The 21,824-nt window shown below is 48.6% G+C and overlaps 1 protein-coding gene across 2 annotated transcripts; it reads right to left on the bottom strand.

The window, feature by feature from the left end:
• Positions 1–323: 323 nt before the first annotated feature.
• TCHP (trichoplein keratin filament binding) lies at positions 324–17,687 on the bottom strand. Of its 2 annotated transcripts, none has more exons than XM_014787047.2 (13): positions 17,584–17,687; positions 16,178–16,371; positions 15,452–15,662; positions 14,779–14,835; positions 12,964–13,032; positions 11,920–12,093; positions 8,311–8,423; positions 8,061–8,127; positions 6,896–7,068; positions 5,505–5,586; positions 3,657–3,842; positions 2,922–3,065; positions 324–1,642 (listed from the first exon to the last, which is right to left on the bottom strand). In XM_014787047.2, exons 2-13 carry the CDS (start codon positions 16,369–16,371, stop codon positions 1,610–1,612), a joined length of 1,503 nt encoding a protein of 500 aa, XP_014642533.1. In that variant the 5' UTR covers positions 17,584–17,687; the 3' UTR covers positions 324–1,609. The 2 variants fall into 2 exon arrangements, with proteins under 2 accessions (XP_014642533.1, XP_087280214.1); XM_087424088.1 differs by having other exon boundaries at positions 11,935–12,093.
• Positions 17,688–21,824: the final 4,137 nt, after the last annotated feature.

The raw sequence follows: 21,824 nt of genomic DNA, 5'->3' as shown, positions 1-21,824 counted from the left end.
AAGAAATTCAAAGAAATAAAAAATGTTCGGTAAATATTTGAGTGCCTGTTTACCAGGCTTTCTGTCCACGTCGATTCTCTACTGGAGCTAAGACAACATATGGCTGCTAATAATCCCCTGTGGGCATTAGAAGAGGCTCCAATGGAAAGGAGAGACAGTACCACTTTCACAAGAAACATGAATATAACCTAGAAAATGTGACCAGTCATAGAAAATATCCAAACCTGTAGGAGCTGTGGATTAAATCAGCAGGAATCTGTCGTTCTACACACCCCTCCTTTGCAGCAATTAATAAAAGCAACAGTAGCAAAGCCTGGAAGAGATGCCGTCACACCAGAACTTTATTTCACAATGAATGAACATCTGAAACGGGAAGTAAACAGGAGCATAACGAGAACGGCGCTCAGGAGATCACATCCAAAGAAATTCAAGACAAGAAAATAAAAAACAGATTAAGGATACAGTTTGCAGCTCAATTTGTTTTTATGGCACATTGAAATGAAAGGCAATGCAGCCCTTAGACTTGGGGTTTTTTAATAAACTCTGGTTTTTAACAACCCAGAACACAGCCCTGTAATTAGCTGTAATTTACTGAGATAGGGAATCTTGAACACAATATAGTGAAAACTGAAACCTCAGAGGAAGAATATGAAAAAAATACAAGTCATAAGAATATGATTATTGCTGCAAGGAACTTGTAGCTATTTGTAGATTAATCCAGAACTATGTCACATGGATCTAACAGTGCAAGAAGAAATTTTTGGCTGATCTATGGTTGAGTCTGATCTAGTTTTTTCAGATTCAGTGCCCCTTCCTCTGGGCACATAAATCCCAGAAGGCTGCATGTAGCTGGGACCTTCCTAAGACACTAGAGGTCCAAGGTGTCATGCTGAAAGGTTAGCCATCCAAGTGACCTTTTGAAGCTCAGTAACATACAGGTTGGGGTCACTCCCGCCATACACAATGCTCTATGGAAATCCTACCAAAATGCTTCCTAGAGGAGGAAAGACTCATTTCTCATCACCTTTCTGGAAAGCGTCCATAGACCACATCAGACTGTCTCAGGGTTCCTAGTTCTTTTCTTCTAGAAAACAAGATGCAATCCCTTTGGGACCACTAAATTAATAAACCCTGAAATAAACTGCACCAAGACTTATGAGTTTGTTTTCAATAGAACAGTTAAATTTAAATGGCAATTTTAAAAACTGAAAAACTTGCCCCTTATCTCTAGCTGGATCTTCACTGGAGGTTGACAATTAGGGTAAGACAGCAAGAAACTGTGTATCCCGCCATGGAACACAACTTTTAACTTCTAGCACTGATCTAGAATCTTACATTATTTATAAATATATTACATGACTGTGTGACAGCACCGTCAACAGGTGACTATTTTAAAAGCCCATTTCTTGGATAAGAAGGCAGAGGGTGCTGCGCATCCACAACTCCTTCAAGTCTGGCCACGCCCTGGCTCCGTTTAATCGTGGACCTGAACAGGCTCACTGAACTAGTCTACAGTGACCCGAACCCTAGAGCAGAACACTGTAAAACCAGCAGCTGCATAGGAAAGGCCTCAGCATCCTCGCTCGTGGCGCTTACGGTACCAACGAAGTCAGTTCCAGGCAATTTTGGGATGTCCATAACGCTGAGAAAAGAAAGAAAATGTAAGACCGATCAGATCAGCAGTCTCTGGAGTATTAATCCCATTTTAAGAAAGAGCTCAAAGCACGATATAAATGGCTGTTTTCATTAACAGCTAAAAAGCTTTGACCCTAAGCCATATATGAGGCACCCTATGACTTTTTTTTAGGTACCAGACCTAACTACCTTTTTCTCATGTGCTCTGTGAAACCCTGATCCCAAGACACTCTCTGATCCATGCTCAAGTGAGTTTAGAAAATGCTGTTCCCTGCACCACGAGCCCCGGCTGGTTAGGACAGTAATGTTCTGCAGCAGGTGCAGTACCTGCTCTCTCTGTTTCATCAGCTTCCCAGAGTGATCCGACCACAATGGAGACAGCCCCTTTCTAAGATTTTATCTATTTATTTATTTTTCCCCCAAAGCCCCAGTAGATAGTTGTATGTCATAGCTGCACATCCTTCTAGTTGCTGTATGTGGGATGCGGCCTCAGCATGGCCGGAGAAGCAGTGCGTCGGTGCGCGCCCGGGATCCGAACCCGGTCTGCCAGCAGCGGAGCGCGCACACTTAACCGCTAAGCCACAGGGCTGGCCCGAGAGAGCCCCTTTCTCTTGCAGCACTTGAGAGCGCCAGGGTGGCCAGAGTGGCCCTGGTAAAGGAGGGGCAGAGGCCACGTGCCTACTAGGCCCTCGCTCAGTTCCCGGGTGCTTTAGTCATCAGCTCCCTCAGAGCAGGAGTGACAGCCTTTGCTTCTCTGTGCTCCCCGCAGTGCCCTGCACAGGGGGCCACTCAAGTACTTCGAGAGACAGAGGAGGAAGGAGAGGATCAGACAACAGGCAGAGGGCAACCGGAGGTGCCAGAGGAGGAGAGGAAGGGAAACAGGCCCCTGTTCACCTGCGCTTCGCTGTCTGGACAGTGAGCACCTAGCACCTCTGCTCCTTCACCTCTCGCCAGCTGCACCAAAGCTTTTCTTAGATTGCCTTTGTGCCAAATGGGGTCGACAGGAATGCAACTGAGCAGTCAGGACCTCAGCCTGTGGGCTGCAGTGGCAGGAGCCAGAGCAAGATCACCTCAAGGGCTGTTTGAAGCCCAACAAGGACTGACACAGACCCCATGTTGAAGTTCCCTACTGGTCGAGAAAGGAGAAATACAAGAGAAGAGGAGCAAGGAAGAATCCGAGCTGGCTAGGAAGCAGAGCTGAGCCCAGGGCTGTGAATAGGCGTGGAGGAGCAGGGGCCAGGCTGAGTGGCTCGGCAGAGGTGGCTCGTCACCTGCAGGCTCCCTACCTTGGGCCGGTAGCCCTGCTCGGCCATCATCTTCGCCTCCTGCTGCAGCAGGGCGTCTGTGAGCTGCTCGGCCTGCCTGGCCTCCTCTTCCTCCTCCTCCTCCTGCTGGTCTGCTTCCCACACCTGCAGCTGGCGCTCTGCAACCTGGGCACCAAGAGCAAAGTCAACCTGAGACAAAGCCCACAGGGAAGAGCCCTGCCTCTGATCAGGAGGGAAGGCCTGCGGATCTACTCTGGCTGGAGGACCAGAGCTAACAGTGATAGCATGTGCCAGTAAACAGAAAGGGCATTTATGGTATTGGAAGAGGTTACGTGTGTGGTCATATGTACCGTGTAGAAAGCTCTGGATGTGGCCACGTGTTTGGAAGAATCTTTTGTGTTACGTGTTAGGTACTGAACTGAACAGAGAATTGTGGCCCAGTGAGCCAAACGCTTACAGGCACAGACAGGACAAAGAGATGATGGACGGTAATGACAGCTTTGCTCCCACGTGAGACGCAGGAGCTGGAGTGGAGTCTGACCTACATGCAATCAGGAGGGTCAGGGTTTCAGCTGGGAGAAAGGGATGCACTGAGCTCACATGTGGGCTTCTTGGACGAGGTACTAGTGCCAGGCTACGGAAATAAGTCAAGGGTCTCTGAGGCCTGTGCCACGATGCCAGACCCACGGCAGGCCTGCGGCCTGCAGCTCTTGTTCCCTTGCTGAGGCCACCTCCCACCCACGGGCTTAGCCCCACCTGGGCTTCCAGCTCCTGTTTCCTGGCCGATTTCAGTTCTTCACTCTCCTCCTTCTCCCGACGAGCTGACTCTCTTGCCTCCTCAAGGTTTTGAATAAGTTGCTCCCTGTGTCTTAGAGATTCCTCTTGCGCCCGTCGGTTTTCTTCAATCTTTTCTTGTATTTGTTGTTGTCTCCCTGCCAGAACCTATCCTCAGCAGAAAGGAGAAGGGAAGATTTTAGTTTGACTCTAACAGACACCTGTTCTACCAGCTGTGGACAGGCTGCAGCTGGAGCTACACCAAGACCCAGCCTATCCTCAGCCTCAGGCCTAAAGACGCCCGACGAAGGCAAGTCCCAACGACAGGATTTGGTCAAAACCATGTCGGCCATGGTTCCCGCCCCACCCCGGCACACAAAGTATCCACAGACTGGGCGTTATGGAGAGACATCTGAGCACCAAGAGACTGAAGGAGGCAGGGACGCATCTCCCTCCCCAAGGGCACTACAAGAGCAAAGGTGAGCCTCACTCCCTATCAGTGGGTTCTAGGAAAAAGAAAGAAGCCAGAAGCCAGCCAGATGACCAGAGGTAGAGTCTGCGTCATCTCCACAAGCTTCTGGATTTAAATTTACTGCTCAGAGCAGCAAAAACCTGCTGCATTTGAAGCAGGATCATGGCCTACCACCAGCCCAGACTGTGGTCAGGACTTAGGAACCAGAACGGCTGGAAGCCACCTGCCATCCCCGACAGTTATGCTCTCTGGAGGGGACATGAAAAGTGGTACAACTAGGAGGAACATCTTAAATGGGGAAAATCAGAAGATACTGGAGAATATCTGGTATTCACAAAAGTGAAAAAGCACCAATTGCGACGTGACTTCCAGGGATTTCCAAAGGTAGTGTACTGACATGCACAAAATATAATTTCCATTTTAAACCACTTTAAGATAACTTTCAATGCACGGATAAGGAAGACTTTTTCCCCAAAAGACTTCCTTTTATTTGGGGTGTATCTTATATGCATTACTTAAATTCTGACAAATGGTTATGTTCTTCAGTCCATTTCTGGTTATGCACCCCAAGAAAAAAAATCCTAAATATGGAAAAGCCTTATGCACCAAGATGTTCACTGCAGTGTTTCTTATAATGGCTCAAAATTAGAAAAAAACAACTGGGCCTGGCCCCATGGCTGAGTGGTTTAAGTTCTGCGTGTTTTGCTTCGGCAGCCTGGGTTCGCAGGTTCAGATCCCAGGCGTGGACCTACTCCACTCACCCACCATGCTGTGGTGGTGTCCCATATACAAAAAAAAATAGAGGAAGATTGGCACATATGTTAGCTCAGGGCTAGTTTTCCTCAAGCAAAAAGAAAAAAAAAACAAACGAGGAGGAATGGCAATGAATGTTAGCTCAGGGTGAATCTTCCTCAGCATAAAAAAAAAAAAAATTAGAAAAAAACGGAGTAGTCATAAGAGGGAAATGGAAAAAACAAACTACAGTATACCCAAGTGATGATACATTATGCAGGCATCAAAATGATATTTATAAAGAAGAGGTAATAGTACCTTAGAATGCGCGAAATCAAATAGCACAGTATAATAACAAACATGGAGAAAAAAATATTATGCGTAGAAAGAGAAGAGTAGAAGGAAACAGTGATTGTGGCTATGTAGATGATGTGGTCTGGGTGACTTGTTCTCACTTTTCTGTACTTCTGAACTTTTTTTTTTTAATAAGCTTATATTACTTTTATATTAATATTAAAAGTCCATTTAAAATAATCAGAACATTTGGCGGGGTCAGTATGTGGCCGCTAACCCCCAGACCTCTGCCCGGGGACTGGCCAGCCCACCTCTGCCACAGGCAGGATTACCTCGCTCATCAGTCTGTCCCGTGCGCTCCTCTCCCGGGCCCACTCGGCCTCTCTCTTTTCCCACATTTCCTTGGCCTCCTCCCTAGGGAAACACAAAGCGGATGACAGCAGGCTCCTTGCCACCAGCGATGGCAGAAGAGAACAAAAGAGCCAACAGGGCCCCAAAGCGTTGGGCAGACACATCTTCTGTGGCGCCGACCTTCAAACAAGCTTATCCACACAGACTTCCACAAGATGACACAAGGACAGCCACACAGAAAGTAGTCCTACAGTAGGCACTTAAGCTCCCTTCTTTAATACTCCACCTCCTTACAAAAAGCCCTTGTGATGACTTGCACCCAGGCCATCGAAACACTGAAGTGGGGGTCGGCCCCGTGGCATAGCGGCTAAGTGCGCGCTCTCCGCTGCTGGCGGCCCGGGTTCGGATCCCGGGTGCGCACCATCGCACCGCTTCTCCGGCCATGCTGTGGTGGCATCCCACATAAAGTGGAGGAAGATGGGAATGGATGTTAGCCCAGGGCCAGTCTTCCTCAGGAAAAAAAAAGAGGAGGACTGGCAGTTGTTAGCTCAGGGCTGATCTTCCTCACAAAAAAAACAGAAGAAACGCTGAGGTGAATGACACCATCAGGACCCTGGAGAGGAAGAGGAGCACTGCCGGTCCCTGAGCTCTGTCACCTTGCTCCTGGTCACCGCTAGCTCGCCCTGTGGCCTGGGGCAAGTCAGTGACCTCCTCCAGTCTCTGTGACCTACCACTTGGCTGGATGTCAGGATTAAATAAGATCAGGATTATAGAAGATGAGGACTGTAAAGCACTTAATGCAGTGTCTGGTATGCAAGTGCTCAATAAATGGTACCTGCTATTTGATTATTTCACTCTACTAGATTAATTTTTAGGATCCAGACCCATTTATATAGACCTAAAAAGCATTCAACATGTCCATAATTTATAACAATCTCCTTTCAAATTTCTAAGATTTTAGATGAACAGATCCTTACTCTAAACCCTAACGATTTCCACCTTAAACAACCTAAAGGAAACACCCCCACAACCCAGGTCCATTAGCAAAGATGTGCTCCACACGAACAGACATGTTTCAATAACAACAGGCGTCGGGCCAGCCCCGTGGCTTAGCGGTTAAGTGCGCGCCTCCGCTGCTGGCGGCTCGGGTTCGGATCCCGGGCGCGCACCGACGCACCGCTTCTCTGGCCATGCTGAGGCCGCGTCCCACATACAGCAACTAGAAGGATGTGCAGCCATGACATACAACCAGCTACTGGGGCTTTGGGGGGGAAAAAAAAATAACAACAGGCGACCCTCACAGCGCCCACGGGATCTGAGGTACCAGACGAGAGGCCAGGAGTGTCCGGCCCAGACAGCTGCCGCCTCTCACCTCAGCAGCATCTGCAGCTCTGCCTCCCGCGCCCTCTCCAGCTGCAGCTGCTCCTCGATGACCCGCTTCATCCACGCCACATCGGCCAGGGCCTGCTCCCGCCGGGCCAGCTGCACGCGCTGGTTCTCGTCCTCCTTCTCCAGGAGTGCCTGCAGGATGCGCCTGTCTGCCTCCTAGAGGAAGGAGGAGGACAGTGGGTGCGGCGCAGAGCCCTTCTGCTGCCACAGCCTCCCGCTCCTGCCAGAGACACTCGAGATGCTTCCAAACGTTCTCTACAGAGAGACGGAAGACACTGGGATGTTCCCAAAGAGTCAGGGTAGAGCCACTTAGGGATGGTTTAAAACGACACCGCAGAGGCCTGGGAGCTCTTCTCTGTCTAAAGGGAGACCCCTCTGCCACCACACGGTGTCCCTGCCCTCAGACACATCTGGAGCACAGTTTCTTACAAGGCAGTTTGGCAGCAATTCCACTTGTAAGAACATAGACTACAGAGACACAAATGCACAGAGACATATGCACAAAATGCTCACTGCAGCTATTAGGTAAGAGGGACAAACCAGAAACGACCCAAATACCCACGAGTGGGAATTAGCTGTTATGGACATCCACACAGCGGAAGGCTGTAAGCAAATGCAGGCGCTCTAGAGGCCTGGAGAGGGGAAAGACGTCCTTGGGGAAAAGCCGCACGACAGGACCAGCAGCAGTGGCGCTGCCACCCGAGCGCTGCCCTGACTGTGGCAGGCAGGACGGGGGGACCTGGGGTCTGCTCGCTCACTCCCCTCGTCCCGTCTCAGTGAGGGAGCCCATCAGAATACCTGACACAAATACCGGGCAGCTAGTAAAGAAGAACAGGCTCAGTTAAGTCGACCGATCTGAAAGCTAGAGGCTTACTGTTGGGTAAACAGGAATGCCACTGCAAGTACATTTAAAAACAAACAACAAAACCAAACGCCACTCCCCTGTATGTGTGTGTGTGTACACCCGTCTAGAAGGACACACACCAAAACAGACACCTCTGGGGAGGGGCAGGGGTGGCAGGGGCTGGTCAAGGAGATTCTTACTTTATGGTATAATTCTTACCAGGACACACACATTCCTGAGCAATAGAAAACACGTTTTTCAAAAGAGGGGGGACAGAAATGCCAGGCTGTCTCTTCAGACTTACCAGCTCCTCTTGGATCTGCTGTGTTCGTCTATTGAGTTGCACATTATACTGATGTCTCAAAAAGCGTCTAAAAATGAGCAAAACGTGGGTTGTCTTGAGTGTCTTATAAAGAATTAAATGGAGGTTAACAGCTACTTACTACAGGTGGGATCCTCCCTGGTTTCAGGGGTACCAACGCAAGGCTGAGAAAGTGAGAGGCTCGCCCCCGGGAAGGGCAGGCGTGGGGTCGGGGGAAGCCCTTCTCACACACCCCAGCTCTGCCTTCTGCCGGAACGCTGCCATCTGCTTCCTCTCTTCCTCCAGCCTCTCCAGCTCCCACCGCTGCTTCCACAGATTCTCCTGCTCCTTCTTCAGTTTGGTGGCCTGTGCTCATGACGACAGTAAACCCAATAAAGATCACGAGAACCTGAGCTTCCTTCACCCCTCATCTCCATTGTTAGCAGACACTACGCAACAAGGGCTGGCCTGGCGCCTGGTGATCACAATCCCCTTCTACCTCCAGGGCTCTGAGCCCCTGGACCAGCTTAACTCACTCATTTGTCCCATCTCAGCAGAGTCATTTCCTCTAAGAGCCTTTCCCAACCCTGCAGACAAGGACGAGCCCCGTGCTGCGTGCTCCCACAGGACCCTGTACCTGTTCACGCTTTACTGTAATTGAACATCTGTCTCCTCCACCTGACACTGCTCCTGCCCTGAGGGCCAGGACTGTGGGCCTTGCTCACAGCTGTCTCTCTAACACCCAGCCCAGTGCTCAGACCCTAGAATAAGTAGTGGGCACTAAGGGTCTAATTCTTGAATCATTCAGGCCTGGGGAAAGGGGGGTGCTCCCTCATCTGAATGGGAAGATCTAGCCCCTTCAGGGAAACTACACAGTAAAAACAGCCCCCTGGAGCACCAAGGTACATAAAGCAACTATTAACAAACCTAAAAGGAGATATTAACAACAACACAATAATAGTAGGGGACCTTAACACCCCACTCTCATCAATGGACAGATCATCCAGACAGAAAATAAATAAGGAAATAATGGACCTAAATGAAAAACTAGATGAGATGGACTTAACAAACATATACAGAGCGCTCCATCCAAACACAGCAGATTATACATTCTTCTCAAGCGTGCGTGGAACATTCTCAAGAACAGATCATATGTTGGGAAACAAGGCATGCTTATATAAATTTAAGAAGACTGGAATCATAACAAGCATCTTTTCAGACCATAATGCCATGAAGTTAGAAATCAACTACAAGGGAAAAACCAGGAAAGTGACAAAGCTGTGGAGACTCAACAACATGCTACTAAACAACAAATGGATCATTGATGAAATCAAAGGAGAAATCAAAGCATATCTGGAGACAAATGAAAATGAAAATACACTGTACCAACTCATATGGGATGCAGCAAAAGCAGTCCTGAGAGGGAAACTCATAGCAATACAGGCCCACCTTAACAAACAAGAAAAAGCCCAAATAAGCAACCTCAAACTACACCTAACAATTAGAAAAAGAAGAATAAACAAAGCCTAAAGTCAGCAGAAGGACGGAAATAATAAAAATCAGAGCAGAAATAAATGAAATTGAAATTAAAAAAAACAGTAGAAAGGATCAATGCAACAAAGAGCTGGTTCCTTGAGAAAATAAAATTGACAAACCCTTAGCCAGACTCACCAAGAAAAAAAGAGAGAAGGCTCAAATAAATAAATTAGAAATGAAAAAGGAGAAATTACAACAGATACCACAGAAATACAAAAGATTATAAGAGAATACTATAAAAAACTATATGCCAACAAATTGGACAATCTAGAAGAAATGGATAAATTCCTAGACTCATAAAACCTCCCAAAACTGAATCAAGAAGAAATAGAGAACCTGAATAGATCAATCACAAGTAAAGAGCTTGAAACAGTAATAAAAAACCTCCCAAAAAATAAAAGTCCAGGACCAGATGGCTTCTCTGGAGAATTCTACCAAACATTCAAAGAAGACTTAATACCTTTCCTTCTCAAACTATTCCAAAAAATAGAGGAAGATGGAACACTTCCCAACACATTCTACGAGGCCAACATCACCCTGATACCAAAGCCAGGCAAAGACAATACTAAGAAGGAAAACTACAGACTAATATCCCTGATGAACATAGATGCAAAAATCCTCAACAAAATATTGGCAAACTGAATACAGCAATACATTAAAAAGATCATACACCATGATCAAGTGGGATTTATACCAGGGACACAGGGATGGTTCAACATCCGCAAATCAATCAATGTGATACACCACATTAACAAAACGAGGAATAAAAACCATATGATCATCTCAATATATGCAGAGAAGGCTTTTGACAAGATCCAACATCCATTTATGATAAAAACTCTCAACAAAATGGGTATAGAAGGAAAGTACTTTAACATAATAAAGGCTGTATATGACAAACCCACAGCCAACATCATAGTCAATGGGGAAAAACTGAAAGCCATCCCTCTGAAAACAGGGACAAGACAAGGGTGCCCACTCACCACTCTTATTCAACACAGTACTGGAGGTTCTGGCCAGAGCAATTAGGCCAGAAAAAGGAATAAGAGGAATCCAAATAGGCAACAAAGAAGTGAAACTCTTGCTGTTTGCAGATGACATGATCTTATATATAGAAAACCCTAAAGAATCCATTGGAAAACTATTAGAAATAATCAACAACTACAGCCAAATGGCAGGGTACAAAATCAACTTACAGAAATCAGTTGCATTTCTATATACAAACAATGAACTAACAAAAAGAGAACTCAAGAAGACAATCCCATTTAAAATTGCAACAAAAAGAATAAAATATCTAGGAGTAAATTTAACCAAGGAAGTGAAAGACCTATACAATGAAAACTATAAGACATTATTGAGTGAAATCAATGATGACATAAAGGAATGGAAAAATATTCCATGCACGTGGATTGGAAGAATAAACACAGTTAAAATGTCCATACTACCTAAAGCCATCTACAGATTCAATGCAATCCCAATCAGAATCCCAAGGGCATTCTTCACAGAAATAGAACAAAGAATACTAACATTCATATGGGGCAACAAAAGACCCCGTATAGCTAAAGCAATCCTGAAAAAGAAGAACAAGGCTGGAGGCATCACAATGCCTGACCTCAAAACATACTACAAAGCGATAGTAATTAAAACAGCATGGTACTGGTACAAAAACCTATGTTCATCGCAGCATTATTCACTGTAGCCAAGACATGGAAGCAACCCAAGTGTCCCTCGACTGATGATTGGATAAAGAAGATGTGGTGTATATATACCATGGAATACTAGTCAGCCATAAAAAAAGACAAAATCGTCCCATTTGCAACAACATGGATGGACCTGGAGGGTATTATGTTAAGTGAAATAAGCCAGAAAGAGAAAGACAAACTGTGCATGATTTCACTCATCTGTGGAAGATAAACCAACACACAGACAGATAGAACTGTTTGGTGGTTGCCAGGGGCTAGGGGGTGGGGGTGGGCACAAGGGGTGGAGGGATGCACTTATATGGTGACTGAGAAACAATAATGTACAACAAAATTTTCACAATTAAAAAAAAATTAAAAAACAAAAAACAGCCTCCTGGACCAAAGATCCTCACAGTTTATGCCTTAAGACCCAAAACCTGCAGAGGTTTTGGGCAGAGCTGTGTTCCAGAACATCAGACTAAGTCAAGTCTACTTAGTGCACTGGAAAATCCAATTTCTAAGACAGCTCTCAGAAAGCAGGTCTCTAAACACGTCTACAAGACGTCTCCATGTCGTTAACATTCTAGAATCTGGGCATACAGCGTCAAGAGAGGAGGCCACGGTGGCCAGGGGCCGGCCCTCACCTCCATCTCCTTCACCTGCAGCTCCTCCATCTGCCGGAGCAGTGCCTCGGCCTGCAGTTTGCGCTCCAGCTGCCTCCTCTCCTCTTCTGCTTTCATCCGTTCTAGCGCTTCCCTTCGAGCCGTTTCACATTCATTTTCATACCGCTCGTTCTCTTCCCCTTCTGTGGCTTCTTGCTGCATGGGCCAAATGAACCCCGGTCAGTATCTGCAGGGCCCAGTTCCTCATTCCAACATGTCTACACCAGAGTAGGCTGGGCCACTGAGCAGCTGTGTGACTGTGGGCGAGGGTGCACCTCCCTGGGCTTGGTTCTCACTGTGGGAATGTGCGAGTGATGGTCCCCTCAGAGACGAGCCTGGGGAAGTCCTCAGCACAGTGCCTGGCACAAAGGGGGGACTCAAGAGCATTGAGGCTCCTCCCACTTCTAAAGATTTTATTTATTTATTTTTTCCCCCCAAAGCCCCAGTAGATAGTTGTATGTCATAGTTGCACATTCTTCTAGTTGCTGTATGTGGGACGCGGCCTCAGCATGGCCGGAGAAGCGGTGTGTCAGTGCGCGCCTGGGATCCTAACCCGGGCCGCCAGCAGCAGAGCGCACGCACTTAACCGCTAAGCCACGGGGCTGGCCCAAGGCTCCTCCCACTTCTACAGTTCAACAAACTACTTCCCAAAATGAACCCGGAGGCAAAGTGCTGGGTTCACGGAGGTGTAGACTTTTATCCCCACGGGTGCTACTGTAAGCCAAGGTCGAGAGTTTATGACGCAAATTATATCAAAAGAGATTTCCAGCAACAAAAACACCCTTTAAGATGCACGTTCCACCTACCATCGACCAGCTTGGTCACCTGGTCCCAGGCATGATCACATAGGATTCCAGTATGTGTACGAGCAACACACGTTCAGTTTTAACATGTGTTAAGTAAACTGAGAAAGAGTCTATTCCTGGATTGGCCTCATTAACATTAAAAACAAGGAACAAATTCAAAGACATGGAGACAGTCTCCCACCATAGCGCGTGGGACTATTTCCAGAGTCACAAGCCACACCTGTTTCTTTTCTTCTTGCTGTGTTTCCCAAGAGTTTATCACGTGCTTCTTGTGAAGGTCCAATTCAATCTGAGGATGAGAAGGGGCAGAATATGAATATCCTCACCGGTCCACCTGACAGATCTTCACATGCAGCACAGTGCCATGCACTGGAACGTGACCATGACTTCCCTCTGTGAGGACTCAGAGTGGCCCAGGGGTCTTGGAAGCTCATGGTGAGCCCAACACATGTAGTCTGAATGCAAGTCAATTAAGACAACCACAGGACCAGGCAGTTCTAAACCAACCTCAAGACTGGAACAAAGTCAAGTTCCCTTGGGGTTGAGCAGGAACAGCTCAGCAGACACTGAAATGGAAATACAACCTCAAAGGCCACCCTGGCTGGTCTAAAGGACGCGGGGCCCCAGGGCGGCAGGAGCTGGGGGAGGGGCAGACAACTCCCTGCCTGGCTCCCCAGCACTTCCTCCACAAAACAGCAGCTGTGAAAACACGTATCCCTGTAGCACAAGATGCACGCTCTACTTGATGCAACAAGCGTGGGGTTATTAATAATCTGGGTTTAGAGAATTTTTTGGATCAGAACATGAATTGCAATACTCTGTCCAAAAGCTTTTGTTTGGGAAATTGTTTATAAAAGTTTAAATTTTCATCTCAACTTACAAATATGAACATTTACACCTAACTTGAATTTTCTGAATAAACTTTTCTGAGTGAATGACTTTGGAGGACCCCCCCAGCCCAACAAATGGCCAGGGAGAGGGGTCCCCCCACAGTTTAGTGCTAACTGCACAATACTCCACAGCACCCAGATGCTTCATTACTCATGACCGGCAATTTCTACATGTAATCATGAATACATAAATTAACACCACCAAACGCATACACAAACTGTTAGCTGAAATAAGTTACTGAGCTCAGTGATGGGATCATCTCCCTCTAGCCCAATCTCCACTGAACAATGGCACCCAAGCCGTGACGCACCCCCGCCACCTCCAGGTCCTGCAGATTTGTCCTCCTTTCTCCTGCCACCCCAGTTTGGGCCTCACCATCACTCACTGGGCTGCTGCAGCCGCCCCTCACCTGGCATCACCTCTTCCCACCCCTCTCCACATGGCTGCCAGAGCTGCTGCTCCCCAAAATGCAGCTGGGATCCCATTCCACCCCTGTGTAAAACCATCCAGGCGCTCCCCAGTGCTTCCAAGGGAAGGCTGCACAAGGCTGCCGAAGTCTGGCCCCGTCTGCCTCACTAGCCTCAGCTCTTGGGGCTCCCCCTCCCTATCTGACATCCTAGCCCCTCAGCCACTTGTAGCTCCCTGGACTCGCACTGCTCGCGTGACTCAGATCTGCTTCTTGCACGGTTGCCTCGATCTAGAATGTCCTTTCCTCACCTCTACACCATCAAGTTAACATCTCATGTCCTTCCAAACTCCTCCACCCCAGCAACTCCTCTGGGATGCCTCCCCGACCTCCCACTGAGTTGGGTGCACTGCCCTGACGCCCATCTTCCCGGGCCTGCCCAGCACCGTGCATCCTGCACTGTTACAAGCTGCTCACTGCTCCCCCACTGGACCGTGAGCTCCTTAAGAGTGGAGACTCTGATCTCCACGCCCCGACATGTAGACACTGCAGCAGAAGTTCAATAAACAGTGGTTAAACAACCGAATGAACCAAATCTTCTGCGTGGTGCTCTTTTCCGGTGGCTGAAGTGTTCCCTCCTCTGTTTGACCCCAGCACAAGATCCAAGTTTAAAACAAGCTGGCTAAAATGATTTCATCTACTTAGGCAAATCAACGGAGAGATCTCCTTGGTTTTCACCTCTCGAAGTCTGGGGTTGTTCTTTTTCCAATGTTCGTACAAAAGCTGTTCGGCAAGCTGTCAAGAAAACACAGAGAGGGAAAGCTGCCGTTGCTTTTCAAATCCACTCACATTTTGGAGAAGCAGCAATGGAAGTCAGCTCAGGCTAAGAGCTGCTCCACTGGCACGCTGTCACTGCATCTGCCTTCAGACCTCCTGCCTGCCTGGCACCCCTGGCTCCGGGAACCAGACACTTGAGTGGACCTGGACAGCATGACAAATGACTCTTACAATGGTGACAAAAGGGGGCCAAAATCTGATGTTTCAGATGGGTCCTAGATGCTACAGACCTACTTCCAAATATATAGCAGGCTTAAAACACAGCTTGGGGCTCACCATTCCACACAACTACTTTGGAAGATAAAATACACCAGTCCCAGGCCTTTGTGGGACCACAGAACTTGAATAAAGAAAAAGGACTCAGGTGTAATGATTTAAGGGGCCAAAGAAAAGAGGGGTGACTTATGCAAAACACACATGAAGAACAACTTAGAGTAAGCACTTTTCCCAGCTGGCTCTGGAGTTATCGCCGTCTCACCAGACCAGAGCGCCCAGCAGTGACCCCACATGCACAACACTGATGCGCTGGGGATGCGCCGGCTCCATAGCCTCCTAAAGGGCTGTGAGAAGTTACCAGTTTCCTTTGCTCTTCTCGGGCCGACTTCAGATTCCCGTGCCGCTCCCGGATTCTTCTTTCCCGCGAGTTCATGCTCAGCCTCAGCTCCTCCAGTTCCTTGGCCAGCAAGTCCTGCTCCTCCAGCAGAAGCTGCCTAAGTCTCTCCCGTCTGGCTTCCAGACGCTTCCTCTTCTCCTCCTTCATCTTCTCACGCTGATAGGCGTGCATGCTGGGTGAGAAGGAGCCCACCGTAAATCAATCATGCCACAGCCACACGTGGAACGCTCTGCTCTGCTGTGTGGGTAAAAGAGGCTGAGAGACTTATGCTGACACGGGAAGGTGTCCTCCAGCCAAAGTGAAGAGAGCAGGTCACAGAACACTATGCATTGTAGAATCTTGTTTTATATTTGTATGTATTTATATACACACACAAAAGGGAAAAAGTATGAGAGGACATGAATCAGGCTGTTAATTGTGGTTCTCTCTGGGGATGTGGAGTTACAAGAAAACTTCCAGATTCTCCAGATTATTGCTTTATCTTTTTCAGTGCAAAAGTTTTACTTCACTGAGGGTCTTTTTTTTCAATTTACAGTTGGAAAAGCCTCATGCAGGTAATCCACGCTGTTTCACAAACCCCTTGAGAAAACATGCTGTCACGCCACACTCTCCTGGTCCTTAAGGCCACATCCCCTCCCCAGCAGATGGCCCCCCAGCATCATCCAATCACAGTCACTACACAGTTACCTCCGCTGGTAGGAGGTCTTAGAGCTCCATTCTGCCTGTTTGGAGCTGCAGAGGTCGGACATCCGGAAGTAGTGGCTGTTCTGATCCCACTGCTGCCGGAGCCGGGCCTCCTGCTCTCGCTGTCGCTGTCGTGCTGTCTGCTGATCCTGGAGCCTCCGGCTGCACCAGTATGAGGGCAGCGTGGGGAGGGCCATCTGAGAACAGCAATGGTAGGAAAATGAGCCGCTACAACCCCAGGAACCCTCACAAGCTTGGCCTCATCCCTTTCATAAGTGGTCCTCCCCGCCTGGCTTCACGCTGGAATCGCCCGGTGGAGGATGGCCCCATTCCAGACCAATTAAATCAAACAAGTCTTGGTGTAGGCCCCAGACATCAGCATTTTTTAAATGATCTGCCATCACAGTTGCGAATCATCGATTTAAATAAGCCTAGATGGCACCCGGCCATGGGCAGACACCATCAAGGGCACTGGAGATGGAGACAGGGAACCAGTCTTAGCAATGCTGGACCAAGCACAACGGGGCCTTGTATGCTCTGCTTAAAGTAACAGGGATAGTAATTTAAGGAACATGTGTATGTGCCAAACTTTTGACATTCATGACCTTTTCATTGTTATAATCACCCCATTATTCGGCAGGTGAAGCAGCTTAAGTTCAAAGAGGTAAAGTGACTTGCCCAAGACCACAAAGCCAGGAAGCAGAGGAAATAAAAGAGCTGGGATCCTAATTCATGTCGGTCAGAGACCTGGGCCCGGGCTCTGTAGACTGCAAGAGGCTGCCAGTTGGGAGCACGATGCCCCGGCTTTGGCCAGAAGGGGCCTAGCCTAGGTGTCACACCTGGAAGTTTCCTGGGTTACATGGAGGGCAGATCCCTCATCCTACAGATGGAGAAACTGCGACCCAGAGAGAGGAATGGATTTGCCAGGGTCACAGAGCAATCAGGGGACACAACTGGACTCTTGAATGCAAAGCAGTCTCACTCGGGACACCTTTTCCCCTGACCCAACAGCTGCCCGCATGTGCAGGGTCTACACAGTGCCTGACTGTGACAGCGCGTAAGGAACGTCTGCTGAATAAGCCCATAGGCCCGGGTCCACGCCAGGTCTCAGACTCCGAGGCCTCCAGAGCTGGGGGAAACCATCCGCGGCTGTGGGCCAAGTTTAGCCTGCGGCTGCCAGTTGATGCTCTGTCTCGAGACTGTGGCGGGCTTGGCAGACTTTCTTCCTCGCCCTGTGAGCCGCCCGTGGATAAATCTTTGCACCAGGAGCCAAGAAACTTAAGATTCCGGTGCCGGATCGGCCACCCACAAGCTGAGCGGCTCCCTGAACCCCGGAAGCCAGCGCGGGGCCGCCTGCGGCCGGGCTCTGCGGGTCCCGGCTCCCGGCCGCGCCCCACCTTCCCACTCACGTTTCCGAAGAGTCCCGCGGCCCGAGCTCCCGCGCGCCTCAACCAAGCCCGGCCGGTCCAGCCGCGACACTCCGCGGCAGCGCAGCACCAACGCCGGCCGTGTCTCGTTGCCCGGGCAACGGACCGGTGACGGAGCGCCGCGAGGGTCAAGCCGCCTCCCGCGCAACGCCGGGCGCGCAGAGACTGGAGGCTGTGGTTTTTCTCTGGCGCCCCCTCGTGGTGGGTGGGAGATAATCGCAAACGTCGTTAGTCCTGGAAACAGAAGGATGATGGAAAAGAATCCACTTACTACACAAAATTCAGGATGGTGGTTACCTGGAGGAATGAAGGTGAGGGTGGGGGGAAATCAGGGAGGTACGATAGGAGAGGGGAATAACAATCAGTGGTTCTTAAGCCTGGCTGCACATGAGAATCATCTGGGGAGCTCTTAAAAATCCAGATGCCTTAAAAAATAAAATCCAGATGCCCAGACCAAACTCCAGACAAATCCCATCAGGCTCTCTGGGGGTATCAGTGGCTATCTAAGCTCCCCAGGTGGGTTCAGTGTGCAACCAGCTGGGAGAACCACTGGTGTAAGTAGATATGAGTTATTGGTGACTTTCTATTGTCTTCTTAGATTGGTGGTGGGTTCAAGGGTGTTCATTCTGTTAGAATGTTTTATAACTCACGAGTGTTACAAATAATGTTTTATGTATCAACTATTTCATTAAAAAGATAATAAAGAAAAGTATTCACTCTTTCATTCATTCTCCTGTTATTTTCTTCATGTCTTCTTCCTTTCATTCCTTTATCCGTTTCTGTTTTTCCTGGATACGGTATAGTATCCTGTTGAACATCGTGGTCTCTATTCCAACCTCCACCACGCAAGTTGTGTGGTCTTGGGCGGGTCACCTGATCACTCTGTGCCTCAGCATCATGTCTGTGAAATGAGAATGCTACAGTAATTGAACAAGGGGGCCATTGGACCAGGGTGGCTCTAACGCCTCTGTAGCCCAGCTACCAAACCGAAACCTAAGCCCGAGTCAATGTGCTCGAATCCAAGAAAATGGAACTTACCAATCACAGTCAAGTAGGCTTCCCCAAATAAGGCCACCACTACATCCAATCAACCCATTTCCTTCTGAGTCTTCTCTGTAGAAACCTCTCCCCTGGTTCCTGTTGGTGGAGCGCTCCCAACCACCTTTGGTTTGACGCTCCCCAATTTGAATCCATGTATGCTCAAATAAACTCTTGAAAATTTTAATGTGCCTCTGTTTACCTTTTAACAAGAATACCAACAGTGCTGCTTTCTAGGGCTGCCTCCTGAGACGAAATGAAGATTTAAATGATGAGTGCCCTGAAGCAGAGCACCTGGGGCATCTCCAGCGAGCATGCTTTCTTTCTCATCTCCCTTTTCTTGACATGTGTTTACTCGGAGTCTGCCCTGCCCCGGGCATGAGCTTCCCCACGGTTACCCTCCCATTGGTCCCTACCCCTTTGGCCAAGCTCACGGCCACTTTTCCATATTGTGTTCCCAGCGGGCAAGAGAGGCAGAGCCACCCACTGTGACCAGCCCAGCCAGAGCTGCCCACCCAATGCAAGAGCTCACTGTTGTTGGCAAGACTCCTTGAGTGGTAAGAACTTCAGAAGTAGGTGAATCGGGTCACTTTAGGTTCTGATTTTGTGCCTCTTGGGTGAGGCTCTTCCTCTCTCTGGGCCTCGGTTTCCTCATCTGTATAATGGCCTTAAAGGACCAAACAAACCACACTAGTGGGACTCAAGGGCCTAGGGCTAGACTGGCCTGGTCCTGGAAGCCTGAGCCCCAGGCCATGGCCTCTGGGCTTCTTCTGCTGGACAGTCATCCTCACCAGCACCCACTATTCAACTTCTAATGAGCATCTTTACAAGTATCTTTTCCTTTGTTCCTCCCAGGAGCCCTGTTGTCCCCATTTTAGAGTTGCCTAAACTGAGCCCCAGAGAGGCGGCATCACTTGCCCAAGGAACCACAGCGTGTAGGTGGTAGAGCCAGGATTTGAACCCAGCTCTGTCTGACTCCAGGGCCTGTGCCCTCTCAGCAGCACCACGAGGGCAGGACTCATTACCTTCCCTGCTGTCGTTCCAGCGCCTGGCCCATAGGAGGCACTCAATCAATATTTGTTGAGAATGAATGAGTAGATTCCCCAGCTTGGAGTCCCTTCTCTTCCTTCTCCCAAAGAAAAAGGGAAAGATGGTGTTGAAAGAAAGACAAAAAGGAACTAACGTTGTTTGAATACCTACCAGGTGCCAGATGCTTTTAGGTGGATTCCCTTGCTTAAGCCTCCTTCCAACCTGTGAGGTTCCTGCCCCCATTTTGCAGATGAGAAAAGTGAGCCTCAGAGGTGAAGCAACTCTCCTGAGGTCACACAGCAAGGACTATGAGAGCCAGGACTTACACCCAACCTCCAGAGCTTGCGAATCTCTCTTCAGTCTGCTTTTCCAGGAGCTTGCAGCTTGCAGGTGTAGCTCTTAAAAGAAGCCAGCGGATGTGGACCAGCTGGGCCAGATAAAGAGTTCAGCAACATTAAATGTTCAGTGACAGGTTGATGAGGATGGCCCACAGGGGGCTGAGAGAGGAAGCCCCGGCAGGGGACTGTCGAGGTGGACGCTGCACACACTGGGTCCTGGGCCAGCGCACAGTTACTCAGGGCTGTTCTTGGACTTGTGTCTTTGGCTGTCCTACCACAGGAGTAGAAAACAGGCATGAGGAGATGGCGTGATAGCCCGAGAGCAGCTCCCCATTAGCTGGAATGTGACAGCGCTGGAGGCCGTGCAAGGCTGTCACTTAATTAGCAGGTGGGATTGCCAATGCACATTTATCTACACTGGGTTATCATGCATTTCAACATGAGCCATTCTGGCTTCTCTCTTCTGCCCTGCGCTGGGCTCCCCATCCTCCCTGAAGACAAAGGATGCAGAAGTAAACGGGGAGCTCCAAGACCCTGGGGCTATGGGGCTGCCTCTCAGAGCCTCAGTTTTGTGTTTTAATAATAATAACAACAGAAATAATAATAAGTGTAGGTATCCGTGAGAAAAAAGTGTAAAAGGGCTTTCACCAAAAACAGTGGCTATCACTAGGGGGCAGGATGAGGGGTGATTTTAATTTTTATTTCTCTCTGGGTTTTTAATTTTACGATGGTCACTCTTTTTTTTTTTTTAAACTCTACTTTTTTTTTTTTAAAGATTTTTTATTTATTCATTTTCTTCCCCCCAAAGCCCCAGTAGATAGTTGCATGTCATAGGTTCACATCCTTCTAGTTGCTGTACGTGGGACTCGGCCTCGGGTTGGACGGAGAAGTGGTGCCTTGGGGCGCGCCCGGGATCCGAACCCGGGCCGCCAGCATCAGAGCGCGCGCACTTAACCGCCAAGCCACGGAGCTGGCCCACGATGGTCACTCTTACTTGTGTAACTTATTAAAAAGTAATGCGCTGGTTGGTTAATCATAACAACCTGCGTTTCCATCATGTTTTATACTTCCTGAGGTGCTTGCAGTGCACGAGTGGCTCTCAACTGTGGCTGCAGGTCTGAATCACCTGGAGAGATTTTTTAAAATTCTGATACTTGATCCGAGACAGAGGTTCTGATTTAATTAGCCAGGGATGGGGCCTGGGAGTCTTTTTTTTTTTTTTTTTTTTTTTGCTGAGGAAGATTTGCCCTGAGCTAACATCTGTGCCAATCTTCCTCTATTTTGCATGCGGGTCACCACCACAGCATGGCCACTGACAAGTGGTGTAGGTCCACGCCCAGGCACCAAACCTGGGCCACCAAAGCACGGCACACCAAACTTAACCACGAGGCCACGGGGCCAACCATAGGAGGCTATTTTTTTTACTGAACTTTTAATTTTAGAATAGTTTTAGATTTATAGAAAAACTGCAAAGGTAATTGCAAAGGTTATACTTCGCACCGACTTTCTCCAGATATTAACATTTTATATACGTTATATGCTTCTGTAGGACGAAGTCTGACGTGGGTCTCATGGGGTTAAGTTCAAGGTGCCAGCAAGGCTGCATTCCTCTCTGGAGGCTCTAGAGGAAAACAGGTTTCTTTGCCTTTTCCAGCTTGTAGAGACCACCACATTCCTTGGCTTGTGGCCCCTTTCTCCTTCTTCAAACCAGCAGCATAGCATCTCCCTCTGACCATTCTTCACTAGACACATCTCCCTGGACCACAGCTGGGAAGGCTTCTCCACTTTTAAGGATTCATGTACCTACCTGGAGAATTC

This window comes from Ceratotherium simum, chromosome 35 (genome assembly GCF_057802395.1).
Source record: "Ceratotherium simum simum isolate JZ-2026a chromosome 35, ASM5780239v1, whole genome shotgun sequence".
NCBI lineage: Eukaryota > Metazoa > Chordata > Mammalia > Perissodactyla > Rhinocerotidae > Ceratotherium > Ceratotherium simum.
Note: the sequence above shows the minus strand (reverse complement) of the source record. Positions and strands in the feature narration are given on the sequence as shown.

Coding starts and splice junctions, on each gene's coding strand:
- TCHP (XM_014787047.2), bottom strand. CDS start 16,371: ATGGCCCTCCCCACGCTGCCCTCATACTGGTGCAGCCGGAGGCTCCAG. Junction 8,128..8,310: donor CGGCAGAAGGCAGAGCTGGG/GTGTGTGAGAAG, acceptor GCTCATTTTTAG/ACGCTTTTTGAGACATCAGT. Junction 3,066..3,656: donor AACAGGAGCTGGAAGCCCAG/GTGGGGCTAAGC, acceptor CTTGGTGCCCAG/GTTGCAGAGCGCCAGCTGCA.